Source organism: Mobula hypostoma, chromosome 10, assembly GCF_963921235.1.
Source record: "Mobula hypostoma chromosome 10, sMobHyp1.1, whole genome shotgun sequence".
NCBI lineage: Eukaryota > Metazoa > Chordata > Chondrichthyes > Myliobatiformes > Myliobatidae > Mobula > Mobula hypostoma.
The window spans coordinates 6,079,208-6,097,040 of record NC_086106.1 but is presented as its reverse complement, the minus strand read 5'-3'; the positions used below and the strand labels follow the sequence as shown (position 1 = coordinate 6,097,040).

The following is a 17,833-nucleotide window of genomic DNA, read 5'->3' as shown; positions in this document are numbered from 1 at the left end:
TAGATACGCAGCACAGAGTATATTGACTGGCTGCATCACAGCTTGTTATGAAAACACCAATACCCCTGAACAGAAAATCCTTCAAAAAGTAGTGGATTTGGCCCTCCCCACCATTGAGCACACCTACATGAAACACTGTCGCAGGAAAGCAGCGTCCATCATCAGGGACCCCCACCACCCAGGACCTGCTCTCTTCACACTGCTGCCATCAGGAAGAAGGTACAGAAGCCTCAGGACCCACACCACCAGGTTCAGGAACAGTTATTACCCCTCAGCTATGAACCAGTGGGGATAACTTCATTCAACTTCACTTGCCCTGTCACTGAATTGTTCCCAAATCCTCTGGACTCACTTTCAAGGACTATTCATCTTGTGCCCTTGATATTTATTGCTTATTTATTTTTTTTTACTTATCTGTGTTTGCACAGTTTTGCCTTTTGCACACCCTGTGGAGGGCAGTCTTTCGTTGATGCTATTATGATTCTTCGATTTACTGAGTATGCCCACAGGGAAACGAATCTCAGGTTTGTATACGGTGACATATACTGTATATACTTCGATCATAAATTTATTTTGAACTTTGAAGATGTTGGCGAGGCCAAATTGTGCGATTCTGGTCACCTATCTACAAAGAGAGATATGAAGAAGTTTGAAAGAGTGCAGAGAAGATTTACAAGGACGTTGCCGGGACTTGAAGGCCTGAGTTATAGGGGAAGATTGAAAAGGTTAGGACTTTATTCTCTGGAGCGCAGGGGAATGAGATGTTCAACATCAGCTATACTTGTCACGCATACATTGAAAAATCAAAACATCCAGGGAAACGCGTTGTTTGCGTTAGAGACCAGCACAGTTTGACGATGGGCTGGAGCAGCTCGCAGTTCTCGCCTTGCCTCCAGTGACAACTTAGCATGGCCACAACCTACTACCCATATGTGTTTGGACTGTGGGAGGAAACTGGAGCACCCGGAGGAAACCTGGGAGAACATACAAACTCTGTACGGAAAGCGGCAGGAATTGATCCCTGACTCCTGAATAATGAAGGGTATGCCTTCTCCACTCTGAGGTTGGTGAGCGTGTGGAAAGAGCTGCCAGCAGAACTGGGTTTAATTGTAACATTTAGGAGAAGTTTGGATAGGCTTACAAAAAATAATTCCAGGATTAAAAGGCTTATCATTTGAGGAGTGTTTGATGGCTCTGGGCCTGGGGTTCAGAAGAATGAGGGGTGGGGTTGGGACCTCACTGAAACCTATCAACTGTTGAAAGGCCTCGACAGAGTGGATGTGGAGAGGATGTGGGGGAGTCTAAGACAGGAGGACACAGCCTCAGAGGGATGTTCTTATAGAATGGAGATGAGGAAGAATTTCTTTAACCAGGGAGTAGTGAATTTGTGGAATCCATTGCCACAGGCAGCTGTGGAGGCCAAGTGATTGGGTGCATTTAAGGTGCAGGTAGATAGATTCTTGATTGGTCAGGGCATGAAGGGACACAGGGAGAAGGCAGAAGATTGGGGCTGAGAGGGAAAATGGATCAGCCATGATGAAATGGCAGAGCAGACTCGATGGGCCAAATGGCCTAATTCTGCTCCTATATTTTGTGGTCTTATGGTACATGAGTAAGAGGTATGGAAGGCCATGGGCTAGGTGCAGGTAGATGGATTGGGATAGCATGGGCTAGATGGGCTGACCTGCCTGTTTCTCGGCTGTAGTGCTCTATGACTCTATATCCCTGAGTGTTTCAAAGAGTGAGCCGGTAAGAGCTATCATCCTTCACGTCCACTTGGCCAGCCGAGCCTTTTACTGTGATGGTTTTCCGACTATCTAACCATTCAATCCATATACCCCTTGACGCAAACATCTATTAAACATCTAAGTCTCCAAAGACTTCCAAGGGTCTTAACTCCTTGGATTAATCCCAAGGGAAGGGGGTCTAAAAATTAGACAATGCAGTTTTAATCCCCAGTAGAGATGTCTGAAACTAGGGACACTGATTTTATCCCATGGTTCATTATGCACTGTGTTGTATGATAGGGGTGATTACAGTCTTTCACCAGCTTGTTCTTGGCAAATTTTTCTACAGAAGTGGTTTGCCATCGCCTTCTTCTGGGCAGTGTCTTCACAAGACGGGTGACCCCAGCCATTATCAATACTCTTCAGAGATTGTCTGCCTGGCGTCAGTGGTCGCATAACCAGGACTTGTGATCTGCACCGGCTGCTCGTATGACCGTCCGCCACCTGCCCCCATGGGTTCACATGACCCTGATCGGGGGCTAAGCAGGTGCTACACCTTGCCCCAGGGTGACCTGCAGGCTAGCGGAGGGAAGGAGCGTCTTACACCTCCTTTGTAGAGACTTATCTCCACTCCACCACCCCAGTGGTAACGGTGTTTAATACCAGACGGCACTGATTGAAGGTGAGAAGATTAAAAGAGGACCTGAGGCCATGGAGAACGTAGAACATTGCAGCACAGTACAGGCCATTCGGCCCACAACATTGTGCTGACACTTTAACAGACGCTAAGGTATATATAAAATGCTTTTCTCCCACAAAGCCCTCCAGTTTTCTTTCATCCAGATGCCTATCTTAGATGTCCCGAATGTATCTGCCTCTACCACTTCCCCTCGCAGGGTGGTCCCTGCACCCACTAATTTCTGTGTAAAAACCTACCCCCCCAAATACTTCCTTCCAAACATCTCAAACGTACCCACCTGGGTTCACCTATCACCTTTGAGTTATCCTCCCTCCCCTCCCCACAACATTTCTATTCTTGCATCTTCCCCCTTGTTTTCCAGTCCTGAAGAAGGGTCGCAGGAAGAGATAATGGCTGGGGACCACCCGTCTGGTGAAGACACTGCCCGGAAGAAGACGATGGCAAACCACTTGTGTAGAAAGATTTGCCAGGAACAATCGTGGTCACAGAAAGACCCTGACCGCCCACGTCCTACGACACGGCACAGAAGGCGTGATCATATGCAGAGCTGGCAGCTTGTGAAGGGAGACAATTATAATTCTCAACAACGTTGTTATCTGAAGCTACCTTAGTGCGTTATTTGAAATTCGAAGAATATTGTCATTCCTAATGTCACAGCCTCGGGAGGTCCCAGCATGCCTCACAGATAATGAGTGCTTCAGGAAACGCAATCACCATCGCCATGGCAATGGCCGTATGCGCACAGCAAGATCCCACTGTGATAATGATTGGATTGCGTGTCATAGTTATGCTGGTCGGTGACACTAGAGTAGCTGATGGTGGTTATCAGGAGTTACAGAGGGCTGAGGAATGGCAAACGCAGTTTAATTCTGATAGGTAGGAGGTGTTGCATTGTGGGTAAACTGCTGAGGTCAGGACTTTCAGAGTGAATGGTGGTGATGGGGGGGTGGCGGTGTTGCTGTGGAGTGTTGTAGAACAGTGGGACCCAGGAATGAAAGTGTCCGAATCTGAGTGAGAATTGGGTTTACTGTCAGTCTTACAGGTGGTGTAGCAGTTAGCGAGATGCTCTAACAGAGTCCCTCCAAGAGGACCACAACGTTGTCATTGGGTTTGGAGGCTTGCGTGCCTCAGTGACCTGGAGAGCTGTGTTGGCTGGAGTCAGGGCTTTATGCTTTGGCTGTTGGTAGGGTCACCCATGACAATCAGGTCAAAGGGCAGAGGCCAGACTAAGAGTGGTCCACCGGTCCTCCAGTTTCGGGGGTTCAGCTCAACCCTGATTGGTAAAACAAAACTGTTACAGAAACAGCAACAAAATATATTTCTACATCTGAGTGCAACAGTATTCCTCAGTCTCTACAAGAGACTTAAATGACTGAGAGTAGTGAAAACCGAGAGGAAGCTACTGACTGATGAAGGAAGCCCTGAACACCACCAGAGATGGAGGACCTTCATTGCTGCCCTAAACTCCAGCGGTGTCACGGGCGGTAAGGAAGTATTACAGAGTCAGCGACCCAGATTCAATTCCCATCTTTTGTACATTCTCATCCTGACCGCTTGGGTTTCCTCCGGGTACTCTGATTTCCTCCCACATTCCAAAGGCATTGGTTAGTCAGTCACATGGGTGTAATTGGGTGGTGTAGTCTCTTTGGGCTGAAGGGCCTGTTACCATGATGTATCTCTAAATAAAAATTAATACACAACATGAAAACTATTGTGTGTGGCAGCAGGACACGTTGTCCCGGGTGAAGAACCTATTAGTCACGCTGGCCTACATCAGCCAGGGCGTTGAGTATAGAGGCTGTGCTGTTACGTTTCAGTTGGTGGGACCGCGTTTGGAATATTGTTACGGTGTCGCTCACCAGGCTATAGGAAATACGTCATTACGCTGGAAGAATTCAGAGGAGCGCTGGGTGTTTGATATTTTTCTTTGAACGGGTTGAAATGGCTGCATCACAGCCTGGTAATGGAAACAGCAATGTCTTTGAATGGAAAATCAAAGGCAGATTCAGCCCCGGTACGTCACAGGTAAAGCCCTCCCTGCGCATCTATGTGAAACATTGTCGTAGGAGAGCTGCATCCATCATCTGAGATCCCCACCACCCCCCAGGCCATGCTCTCTTCTCACTGCTGGTATCAGGTACAAGAGTCTCAGGACTCAAACCACCAGGTCTAAGGACAGTTACTACCCCTCTACCTTATGGCTCTTGAACAAAAGGGGATAACTACACTCAATTTCACTTGCTCATCCATTGAGATGTTCCCACAACCAATGATCTCACTTTAAGGACTCTTTATCTCATGTTCTTGTTATTTATTGCTATTTATTTATATTTGATTTTACACAATTTATTGTCTTCTGCAGTCTGGTTGATCTTCTATTGATCATTGTTATAGTTACTATTCTATAGATTTGCTGAGTATGCCCACAGAGAAATGAATATCAGGGTTGTATATGGGTATGTACTTTGATAATAAAATTTACTTTGAACTTTGGTGTTTCTTTGTTTTGTGGCTGTCTGTGAGGAAGATGAATTTCAGGGTTGTATTCTGAATACGTACTTTGATAATAAATGTACTTCGACTTTGAGGAGTTTTACAGCGAGTTGCCAGGAATTGAGGTTTTGAGTTTATGGAGAGATAGGTCGAACAAGTTGGAACTTTATCCATTGGAGTGTAGGATACTGAGAGGAGCAGGAGGAATAGATTTATAGATAGATAGATAGATATATTTTATTGATCCAGAGGGAAATTGGGTTTCGTTACAGCCGCACCAACCAAGAATAGAGCATAAATATAGCAATATAAAAACCACAAACAATCAAACAACAAAATGCAAACTATGCCAGATGGAAAATAAGTCCAGGACCAGTCTATTGGCTCAGGGTGTCTGACCCTCCATGGGAGGAGCTGCACGTTCGATGGCCACAGGCAGGAACGACCTCCCGTGCCGCCAAGTGTTGTATCTCGGTGGAATATGGCCGAAGTCCAACAGTAAAAAGTTCAATATCTGGTCTACAAACACATTCCTCGATCGTAATATGACCCGGATTGCACCATTTAGGATGGAAATGAGGAGAAACTGCTTTTAGACCATATAGGAACAGAATTAGGATATAGGATATAGGAACAGAATTAGGCCATTTGGCCCACCAAGTCTGCTTCACCATTTCATCATGGCTGATCAATTTTCCCTCTCGGCCTCATTCTTCTTCCTCCTCCCCGCATCCCTTCATGCTCCGACTAATCAAGAATCTATCAACCTCTGCCTTAAATATACCACAGCTGCCTGTGACAATGAACTCCACAATGAACTACTCTCTGGCTAAAGAAATTCTTCCTCAACTCCGTTCTAAATGGACGTCCTTCTATTTTGAGCCCTGGTCCTCGACTCCAGCACTGTAGGAAACATCCCCTCCGCATCCACCTATCAAGGCCTTTCAGTATTCGGTAGGTTTCAATGAGGTCACCCCTCACTCTTCTGAATTCCAGTGAGTAGAGGCCCCCAGCCATCAAACGCACCTCATTTTCCCAGAGAGTAGTGAACCTGTGGAATTCTCTGCCCAGGGAAGTAGTACAGGCTATCTTGTTAGATATATTTAAGACACAGTTAGATAGATTTTTGCATAGCAGGGGATCTAAGGGTTACGGGGAAACGGTTGGTGGGTGGAACAGAGTCCATGACGAAATCAGCCATGAACGTATTGAACGGTTGAACAGGCTCGGTGGGACAAATAGCTGACTCCTGCCCATATGTCCTTTGTACAGCTGCGTACAAAAGTATGAGGGACATAGACAAGGTGAATGCACTCAGTTTATTCGCGGGGTTGGGGAAAACAAAAACTAGAGGGGATAGGTTTAGGGAGACAGGGGAGAGATTTAATAGGAAGCTGAGGGGTGACTTTTTCACCCAGAGGGTGATCTGTCTGTGGAACGAGCTTCCGGGGGGAGCGAACAGCATTTGAAAGACATTTGGACAGGTCTGTGGGTAGGAAAGGTTAAAGGAATCTGGGGCAATGCAGGCAAGTGGGATCAACTGAAATGGGAATTTTGTCAGTACGGACTAGGTGTCTCTGTGAATGACTTCATGACCCCTACAACTGTGGGATCTCTGCAGTACAGCTGTTCACTCACAGCTCCGGTGACCCTCGTTCGACCCTGACCTCTGGCGCTGTCTGCGCGGAGTTTGCACGTTCCCCCCCCTCCCGTGGGTTTCTTCAGTTGACCTCTAGTTCTAGTCTCATCCAAGCTGAGAGGAGAAGAACCTGCACCCAATCTACATCCTTCACAATTCCGCAACCGGGAATCAATCCCTGCCACTGCCCGTAAGGAGTTTGTACGTCCTCTCCGTGACTGCGTGGGTTTTCTCTGCGTGCTTCACATGGAGTTTCCAACGGGGGCTCCAGTTTCCTCCCACCTCCCGGGGGGTGGATCGCCCGCTGTAAATAGTATCTGTCTGAGGTTAGAACATGCGGAGAGTTGAGGGGAACGCGTGGGGATTCATTGGGACAGAAGATTCAAAAAGGCACGAAATGCAATGAGTGAAAATAGGAAGCGGAATAATTTTGTTCTGAAAGTATTCTAGTAGAGCTGAAATGGAAAAGGAGAGGGGAATCTCTCCTCTAATCCCGTCCCAGCTGTAGAATTTAACCGTGGGCCCTTTACCAACCAGCTGCAAGGACAGCTTCTAGCCTGCTGTATCAGAATCTGAATCTGGTTTAATATCACCAGCATATGCCATGAAATTTATTAACTTTGTTCCAGCGGTACAATGCAATGCGTGATAATATAGAAAAAAAAGTCGTCCCTCGGTATCCGCAGGGGATTGGTTCCAGGACCCCCCAACGGATACCAAGATCTGCGGATGCTCAAGTCCCTTATATAAAATGGCGTAGTATTTGCATATAACCTACGCAATCCTCCCGTATACTTTAAATCATCTCTAGGTTACTTATAATACCTAATACAATGTAAATGCTACGTAAATAGTTGTCATACTGTATCGTTTAGGGAATAATGACAAGAAAAAGAAGTGTGTGTGCCTGGTCAGTACAGACGCAACCATCGTGATCCGCGATTGATATTTTCCGTCCGCGGTTGGTTGAATCTGCTGCTGCGGAACCCGCGGATACGGAGTGCTGACTGTACAGTAAATATATATTAAATAGTTAAATTAAATAAGTAATGCAAAAACAGCTAGTGTGGGATTAATGCAAATCACACAGGTTTGTTCTTTACTTTCTGGTCCAAGATCCCCTCTGGCTTTGAAGGGGCACCCTCGCAAATTTCTACAGATGTACTGTGGAGAGCATTCTAACTGGCTGCAACACCGCCTGGTATGGGGAGAGGGGGTTACTATACAGGATCAAGGTAAGCTGTAGAAAATTGTGAACTCGGTCAGCTCCATCACGGGCACCAGCCTCTGTAGCATTCAGGACATCTTCGAGGAGTGATGCCTCACAAAAGTGGCATCCATCATTAAGGACCCCCACCACCCAGGACATGCCCTCTTCTCATTGCTACCATCAGGAAGGAGGTACAGAAGCCTGAAGACACACAATCAATGATTCAGGAACAGCTTCTTCCCCTCTGCCGTCCAATTTCTGAATGGACATCGAACCCATGAACACTACCTCACTACTTTTTTATTTCTAGTTTTTCACAACTCAGAATCAGAATCAGGTTTATTATCACCGGCATGTGACGTGAAATTTGTTAACTTAGCAGCAGCAGTTCAATGCAGTACATAATCTAGCTGAAGAAAAATAAAATAATAATAATACTAATAAATAAATAAATCTTATTCAGTATACTGTATACAGTATATGTATATTGAATAGATTAAAAACCGTGCAAAAAGCAGAGATACTATGTATTTAAAAGAAAGTGAGGTAGTGTCCAAGGTTTCAATGTCCATTTACGAATCGGATGGCAGAGGGGAAGAAGCTGTTCCTGAATCGCTGAGTGTGTGCCTTCAGGCTTCTATACCTCCTCCCTGATGGTAACAGTGAGAAAAGGGCATGCCCTGGGTGCTGGAGGTCCTTAATAATGGACACTGCCTTTCTGAGACACCGCTCCCTAAAGATGTCCTGGGTACTTTGCTGGCTAGTACCCAAGATGGAGTTGACTAGATTTACAACCTTCTGCAGCTTCTTTCGGTCCTGTGCAGTAGCCCCTCACCCCTCCATACCCAACAGTGATGCAGCCTGTCAGAATGCTCTCCATGCTACATCTGTTGAGGTTTTTGAGTGTATTTGTTGACATACCAAATCTCTTCAAACTCCTAATGAAGTATAGCCGCTGTCTTGCCTTCTTTATAACTACATCAACATGTTGGGACCAGGTTAGATCCTCAGAGATCTGGACACCCAGGAACTTGAAACTGCTCACTCTCATCTTATTTATTTTAACTATTTTATATATATACTTACTGTAATTCATATTTTTTCTTATATTATCGTGTATTGCATTGTACTGCTACTGCTAAGTTAAGAAATTTCATGACATATGCCGATGATATTAAACCTGATTCGGATTCCTGTCGGTTGAAGGGTTTCACCTCTTGGTGGAACGTTGCAGGAACCGAACAACCTCTGATTCAGTTTCACGTTCCCCCCACTGTGCCCTGCTGAACCTGCTGCACGTGCGTGCAAGCTGAGGGTGATCTCCACCGGTGTGAACGCAGCCCCTTCCCACCACGGCACTGCTGCCCTCCCCCTCCCCGCCCGCAGTTACCTTGTATCCTGAAGACTTGATGTGGACCCCTCGCTTAGTCAGCGTCGACTTCATGCGGACGAAGAACGTTCGTTCTAGCGCTGCGTCCTCGGACAGGAGGCTGGGGCTGGCGGAGTCTGGGGAAGGCACACGGAGTTAGAGGTCTGATCTCTAAATGCACCGCCCGCCCCAACTCACAGCCTGTCCCCAATCCCCACACTGCTATTTGATACTCCTCCCCACCCCACTCCCAACGCCGATCAATGACACAACAGGTAGGGCTGCTGTCTCACAACTCCGGCGATCCATGTTCGATCCTGACTTCTGATGCTGTCTATGTGGAGTTTGCACGTACTCCCTGCGGCGATGTGGGTCTTCCTGGGGTTCTCCAGAGCTGTCCCACATTGCAAAGACCCACAAAATGGTTGATCGCCAAAATGACTGTTTATTTACAACTGCAGGAAATTTTTACGCAGCCTGAGAACATTGTATAAAAGAAAATTCCACCTGCGTGGCAACGAAGGCTATGTGCGGCGGAGAATTTCAGTCACTGTGTGGCTGTGCACCCGTGGAGCTTAGCAGGAACAGTGATGGGCTCTTTAATTTGGTTAATTTGTTGAAGTTGGTTTATTACTGTCACATGTACCAAGATATGGTCAGAAGCTTGTACTGCACATCGTTCATATGGTTCAAATGATTACACAGTGCACTGAGGAAGTACAGGTTAAAACAACAGCAGAACACAGAATAAACTGTAACATCCTCAGAGAAAGTGCAGTGCAGGTAAACAAGAAAGTACAAGATCACAACGAGGCAGAGTGTGAGATCGAGAGTCTATCTTATCGTACAAGATCGTACATAGTCATAGTCATACTTTATTGATCCCGGGGGAAATTGGTTTTCGTTACAGTTGCGCCATAAATAATTAAATAGTAATAAAACCATAAATAATTAAATAGTAATATGTAAATTATGCCAGGAAATAAGTCCAGGCCCAGCCTATTGGCTCAGGGTGTCTGACCCTCCAAGGGAGGAGTTGTAAAGTTTGATGGCCACAGGCAGGAATGACTTCCTATGACGCTCTGTGCTGCATCTCGGTGGAATGAGTCTCTGGCTGAATGTACTCCTGTGCCCAACCAGTACATTACGTAGTGGATGGGAGTCATTGTCCAAGATGGCATGCAACTTGGACAGCATCCTCTTTTCAGACACCACCGTCAGAGAGTCCAGTTCCATCCCCACAACATCACTGGCCTTGCGAATGAGTTTGTTGATTCTGTTGGTGTCTGCTACCACAGTAGGCATAGGATTGAATTTGGTAATGTGTGCTTTCAGAGTTCTGTTCTGAGATCTTTTGTTTGGAGACAGAGCGTGGAACAGGCTCTTCCAGCCCAACGAACCGCGCCACCCAGCAACCCACGATTTAACCTTAGCCCATTCACAGGACAATCTACAATTAATCTACTAGCCGGTACGTCTTTGGACAGTGGGAGGAAGCTGGAGCACCCGGAGGAAGCCCACGCGCTCATGGGAAGAACCTAGAGACTCATTACTGACGGCGCCGGAACTGAACTCTGAACTCTGAACTCTGAACTCCACCTGTAATAGTGTCACGCTCACCGCTGTGCTACCGTGGCGCCCTACCTTCTGCCCGTTGAGAGGGGCAGGGAAGAGCGAATGTCCAGGTTGGCGGGGCCTTCTCACTGCCCCAGTGAAGCAGCCGGCATGTTCAAAGTCCCCGTCTGCCCTGGAGATCCTCTCTTCTCCTGTCACCCGTCGGGCAGAAGCTACATAAACCTGAAAGCACATACCATCAGGCTCAAGGGAACTGTCTGTCCGACAGTTATCAGACTTTTCAATGGACCTCTTGTACAATAAGATAGACTCTCGATCTCACACTCTTGCCTCGTTGTGATCTTGCACTTTATTGCTTACTTGTTACAGTTTATTCTGCGTTCGGCTATTGTTTTAAGCTGTACTACCTCAGTGCACTGTGTAATCATTTGATCCGTATGAGTGGTGTGCAATACAAGCTTCTCACTGTACCTTTGGTAGGTGTGACAGTAATAAACCAACTTCAACAGATTAACCAAGAATCATAAACAAGAGAACATCTGCAGATGCTGGAAATCCAGAGCAACACACACAGAATGCTGGAGAAAATGAGTAAATAGTCAACGTTTTGGGCCCATACCCTTCATCAGGACTGAGAGGGAAGGGGGAAGACTATGGGCTGGTAGTTCCACTTTCTTGTTTGTAAGGGTTCAACGTAGAATGGAGAGTTACCCAAAAAAGTTTTTCATCGAGTTGTAGAGTGTCATAGAAAAGCACAGCACCGAACCAGGCCATTTGGCCCATCTAGTCCATGCTGAAACTATTTCAACTGCCTAGTCCCATCGACCTGCACGGCGACTATAGTCCTCCATGCCCCTACCATCCAAGTATCAAACCAAGCTTTGCTTAAATATTGAAATCAAGCTCAAATGCTTCTGTTGGCAGCTTGTAACACACTGTCACGACCCTCTGAGTGAAGAAGTTGCCCCTCATGTCACCTTTCACCTTTAACCCATGACCTCTGGTTCTAGTTTCACCCAACTTCAGTGGAAAAACTCCATCTATACCCTCATAATTGGACGGCACACATTCCACGTCATCCCTTATCTTCAACAATAATCCAAACAGGCTGAAAGCAGAACAAGCTGCTCTTACAGTGAAATACCTACAGCATTAAGAGTAAACATATGAACCGGGGCACTACACGTACAATTTGGAAGGATGCTGCTCCAAACCGGACAGTAATGGCTGACGTGAGGAAACTCTCTATGATGGCAGTGTGGAATTGCACCAGTATGTTCTGGAGAAGGTAGACTTTATCAACGGCCACAAGAAGTGCTGAGCCTTTTTGGTAATGAGGGAGATATGGTTCTCCCACGAGAGGTCCTATGAAATAACGATGTCCAGAAACCTGAATGTGGAAATGTTGCTAACTGTAGAGTTGTTGCTGATGCATGGCTGGAGAGGAGATGCATTTCTCCTGAAGTTGATACGCATCTCCACGGTTTTGAGGGCATTCAGCTCCACACTTCCCCAAAAGGACCACAACCTCGTCATAGGGTTCGGAGGCTTGCGTGCCTCAATGACCTGGAGAATTATGCTGGCCGGAACCATTGGCTCTTGGTAGGGTCACCCGTGCCAAACAGGTCAAAGGGTAGAGGCCAGACTAAGAGTGGTCCACCGGTCCTCCAGGTTTGGGGGTTCAGCTCAGGTCTGACAACCCTGACTGGTCAAGCAAAACTGTTACGGAAACAGCAATGAAGAATCCTTCTGCATCTGTGTGAAATGGTCTGGGCAGGCAGAGATGGAGGACGTTCACTGCTACCCTAAATGCCAGCCGTGTAACAGGTAAGTCGCTCCAGGTTGCTGTGCTTGACGTACAACGCACCAACGAGCCTTACTCGCCCACGCCCACCGATCTACGTCAGCGTGTGGCCTTCCTGTCGAAGTACCTGCCCAAGTCCCTCAGAGTCACACAGCAATACAGCACAGGTACAGGCCGTTCGGCCCAACCAGTCCATGCTGACCACGGTGGCCACACAGCTGGTCCCAATTACCCGTGTTCGGCCCATGCCCCTCCATGCAGCTTCTTTAAACTTGAGTTCTAGGGAGAGGTTAGGACTCCCGGAGTGTGGGAGAGTGAGTGGAGGTTCGGAAGAGGTATATAAAATCATGAGGGATATACAAAGAGTAAACGCAAGCAGCTTCTCCTACTGAGGTTGGGCGAGACTAGGTTAAGGAGGAACGATGAACCTGAGGGGGGTGTGGAACAAACTGCCAGTGGAGGTGGTGGATGCAGGCTCGATTTAGGAGGAGTTTGGAGACGGACGGGAGGGCTGCGGTCGACGGGACTAGGCAGGGGCCGGAGGGGCTGAAGGGCCTGTTTCTGTGCGGTGGTCTGCCAAGACTCTCCGACTTCTTCTCGTTGAGAGAGGAATGCAATGCTCAAGTGAGGTTGTTGCGGGGTGAGCTTCTGGAGCCGACCTTCCCAGGTGGGTGCTCCCCCTCGCCGGCCTCTTAACCGGAGAACAGAGGGGCGTCCACTTAGAACGGAGATGAGGAGGGATTTCTTTAGCCAGAGGGTTGTGAACCTGTGGAATTCATTGCCACAGATGGGTGTTGTTGGGGGGGGGCGGAAGATAGCTGTGGTGGGATACAAGTCGTTGAGTATATTTAAGGAAAAAGTCGATAGATTTTTGATTAGTCAGGGTGTCAAAGGTTACGGGGAGAAGGCAGGAGAATAAACAGTTGAGGCCAGTTCATTGGCTATATTTAAGAGGGAGTTAGATATGGCCCTTGTGGCTAAAGGGATCGGGGGGTATGGAGAGAAGGCAGGTACAGGGTTCTGAGTTGGATGATCAGCCATGATCATACTGAATGGCGGTGCAGGCTCGAAGGGCCGAATGGCCTACTCCTGCACCTATTTTCTATGTTTTCTATGTTTCTAATGGGGTTGAGAGGGATAATAAATCAGCCGTGATGGAACGGCAGAGCAGACGATGGCCTAATTCTGCAGCTATGTCTGATGGTCTTAATGGTTGTCTCAAAGCCAAGGATGTTAGAATTCCATCAGACATGCTGGGTAGACAGAGCAATTAAATGCTATCTTCTTCTTGGTTAAGTTACCGGATTAATAAGCAATGCCCAAACTAATGAATTGGAAATCAGACGTTAAGTACCATTAAGGGAATTTAAATCTAAGTAATTGAATCTTAAGTTAAAACAAAACCGAGCATCAGTAATGGTGGTCAGTAAATTACCATGTTTTGTTTTTAATTTGGAGATACAGTACGGTAACAGGCTATTCCTGCCCATTGAGCCCACATCGCCCAATTACACCCATCTGACCAATTAACCTCTTAACTCATACGTCCTTGGACTGTAACTGTTTATCGAGATACAGTGTGGAGCAGGCCTTTTGGGCCTATTGGGCCTATTGGGCCTATTGGGCCTTTTGGGCTTTTCGGGCCTATCAGGCCATTTGGGCCTTTCAGGTCTATCGCGCCTTTTGAGCCTTTCGGGCCCTTCGAGCTACACTGCCCAGCACTCCTCCACTTAATCCAAGCCTAATCAGGGGACAATTTACAATGACCAACTAACCTATCAACCGGCATGTCTTTGGACTGTGGGAAGAAACCGGAGCACCCGGAGGAAACCCACGCAGTCCTTGGGAGAAACGTACAAACTCCCTACAGGCAGTGGTGGGAATTGAGCCCGGGTTTCTGGCGCTGTAATAGTGTTGCGCTAACCACTATATCATTAAAGGAGACACAAGAGATTCAGCAGATGCTGGAAATCTTGAGGAACACACACAAAATGTTGGGGTGGGGGGGCTCACATGTAGTAGCTACGGAGGGAAATAAACAGTTCACGATTCGGGTACAGCTTCTTCCCCTCTGCCATCCGATTCCTAAATGGACATCGAACCCGTGAACACTACCTTACTTTTTAAATATATATATATTTTTTGCATGATTTTTAATCTATTCGATATATGTATACTGCAGTTGATTTACTTATTTATTTATTATTATTTTATTTTGTTTTTTTTCTACTATATTATGTATTGCATTAAACTGCTGCTGCTAAGTTAACAAATTTCACGACACATGCTGGTGATAGTAAACCTGATTGTGGGATGGGACGCTTCAGTAGGGCTTTTAGTTCAAAAATGATCTGGTTTATAATCTGGTCTGGTGTATATGTGACTCCTGACCCACAGATCTGACTGGATTTCAAAATTTCCTTTTGATCTGACCTTGTGAGATACCCTGTTTGGGTGGGGAGGGGGAAGTCATTGTATTTCAAGGGGAATAAAATATAAAAACAAAGAGATAATACTGAGGCTTTATAAGACACTAGTCAGGCCGCACTTGGAATATTGTCAACAGTTTTGTGTCTCATATCTCAGAAAGGATGTGTTGTCATCCGAAAGAGTCCAGAGGAAGTTCATGAGGATGATTCCGGGAATGAAGGGGTTAACATATGAGGAGCAAACAACAGGAATTCTGCAGATGCTGGAATTTCAAGCAACACACATCAAAGTTGCTGGTGAACGCAGCAGGCCAGGCAGCATCTCTAGGAAGAGGTACAGTCGACGTTTCGGGCCAAGACCCTTCGTCAGGACTAACTGAAGGAAGAGTTAGTAAGAGATTTGAAAGTGGGAGGGAGAGCATTTGGCAACTTTGGGCCTGTACTCGCTGGAGTTTAGAAGAATGCAGGGGGATCTTATTGAAGCCTACTGAATGTTGAAAGGACTAGATACGGTGGATTTGGAGAGGATGTTTCCAATGGTGGGGGGTATCCATAACTAGGGGGCACAGACTCAAAATTTAGGGGCGACCTTTTAGAACAGAGGTAAGACGGAATTTTTTTTTTGACAGGGAGTAGTGAATCTGTGGAATGCTCTGCCACAGGCTGCAGTGGATGCTAGGTCCATGGGTATACTTAAAGCAAAAATTGAGTTTCAGAGGTTATGGCGAGAAGGCAGGTGTGTGGGGTTGAGTGGGATTCGGGACCAGCCATGATGGAAAGGTGGAACAGACTCGATGGGCTGAGTGGCCTAATTCTGCTCCTATATCTTATGGTCTTATTGAGGGTTGGGTAATAACTACCGGCCCTGCCAGGGATGGCAGCATCCTGGGAATGAATAGGGAAACGCACAGTTCAAAGTTAATTTATTATCAAAGTACATAAATGTCACCATATACAACCCTGACATTTGTTTTCTTGCGGGCATACTCAGTAAATCCAAGAAAAGTTCAAAGTTAATGTATTATCAGAGTGCATATATGTCACCATATACAGCCCTGACATTCATTTTCTTGTGGGCATACTCCATAAATCTATTGAATAATAACCATAACAGAATTAATGGAAGTCCAACTTGGGCATTAACCAGAGTGCAGAAGACAGCAAAATGCACAAGTATAAAAAGAAAGAAACAATAATTATAAATAAATAAGTAATGAATATCGAGAACGTGAGATGAAGAGTCCTTGAAAGGGAGTCCATAGGTTGTGGGAACATTTCAATGATGGGGCAAGTGAAGTTGTCCCCTCTGGTTTACAAGCCTGATGGTTGAGGGGTAGTAACTGTTCCTGAACCTGGTCCTGAGGCTCCTGTATCTTCTTGCTGATGGCAGCAGTGAGGATAGGGCACGTCCTGGGTGGGGGACCCTGATGATGGATGCTGCTTTCCTGTGACAACATTTGATGTAGACTTGATCAATGGTGGAGAGGATTTTACCTGTGATGGACTGGGCTGCATCCACTACTTTTTGTAGGATTTTTTGCTCAAGGGCATTGGTGTTTCCACACCAGGCTGTGACACAGCCAGTCAAAATACACTCTACACTGCACATCTATAGAAGTCCGTTAAAGTTTTAGATATCAAGCTGAATCTTCACAAACTCCGGCACAGAGTCCTTTCTTCGTAATTGCACTTGTGTGTTGGGCCCAGGACAGATCCTAAATGAAAACACCAAGGGATTTAAGGCTACTGACCCCCCGATGAGGACTGGATCACACACCTCTGGTTTCCTCCTCCTGAGGTCAATAGTCAGCTTCTTGGTCTTGCTGACGTTGGGGGAGAGGTTGTGGTTGTGTCACCACTCAGTCAGATTGTCAATCTCCCTCCCTGATTCCACACCACCTTTGATTTAGCCTGCGACAGTGGCGTCATCCGCAAACTTAAGTGTCTTAGCCTCACAGATAGGTATAAAGCAAGTATAGCAGGCGGCTAAGCACGCAGCCTTGCAGTGTACCTGTGCTGACCGAGATCATGGAGGAGACGTTGTTGGGGGAGTCCAGAACCAGAGGCCACAATTTGAGAATAAGGGGTAGATAATTTAGAGCGGAGTTGAGGAAAAACTTTTTCACACAGAGGGTTGTGGTTCTGTGGAATGCTCTTTCTCAGAAGGCAGTGGAGGCCAATCCTCTGGATTCTTTCAAAAAAGAGTTAGATAGAGCTCTTAAAGACAGCGGAGTGAAGGGATATGGGGAGAAGGCAGGAAAAGGGTACTGATTGTGGATGATCAGCCATGATCACAGTGAATGGCGGTGCTGGCTCGAAGGGCTGAATGGCCTACTCCTGCACCTATTGTCTAATGTCAATCTGAACTGACCGGGGTCTGCAAGTGAGGAAACCAAGGAGGTATTGAGGCCAAGGTCTTGATGCTTATTGATTAGTTTTGAGGGGATGACGGTATTGAATGCAGAGCTGTAATTGATAAAGAGCATCCAGATGTGTGCCTCTTTGCTGTCCAGATGTTCCAGGGTTGAGTGAAGAGCCACTGAGATGGCATCTGCTGTGACGGTAGGCAAATTGGAGCAGATCCAAGTTGCTTCTCAGGCAGGAGTTGATATGCTTCATCACCAACCTCTCAAAACACTTCATCACAGCGGATGTAAATGCTACTGGACGATAGTCACTGAGACAGGTTACTACGGTCTTACTAGCACCAGTATAAGCGAACTCTGCTTGAAGCAGGTGGGTGATCCCTCAGACTGCCAAAGTGAGTGGTTAAAGACCTCAGTGAACGCTCTAGCCAGTTGACAAGAGGGGCTGAATGGTAAATTGGTTTATCATTGTCAAATGTACTGAGGTATGGTGAAACATTTCTTTGCATAGAGATTATTTC

General features: G+C 46.6%; 1 protein-coding gene across 6 annotated transcripts in view; it reads right to left on the bottom strand.

The window, feature by feature from the left end:
- Positions 1-17,833, bottom strand: part of LOC134352622 (neuronal PAS domain-containing protein 3-like) — a 751,612-nt gene that overhangs the window by 137,077 nt on the left and 596,702 nt on the right. For all 6 annotated transcript variants that reach the window (XM_063059934.1, XM_063059933.1, XM_063059937.1 and 3 more), the window contains one exon: positions 9,160-9,275. In XM_063059934.1, the coding sequence (XP_062916004.1) occupies positions 9,160-9,275 (116 nt within the window). The remainder of the gene's footprint in view (positions 1-9,159; positions 9,276-17,833) is intronic.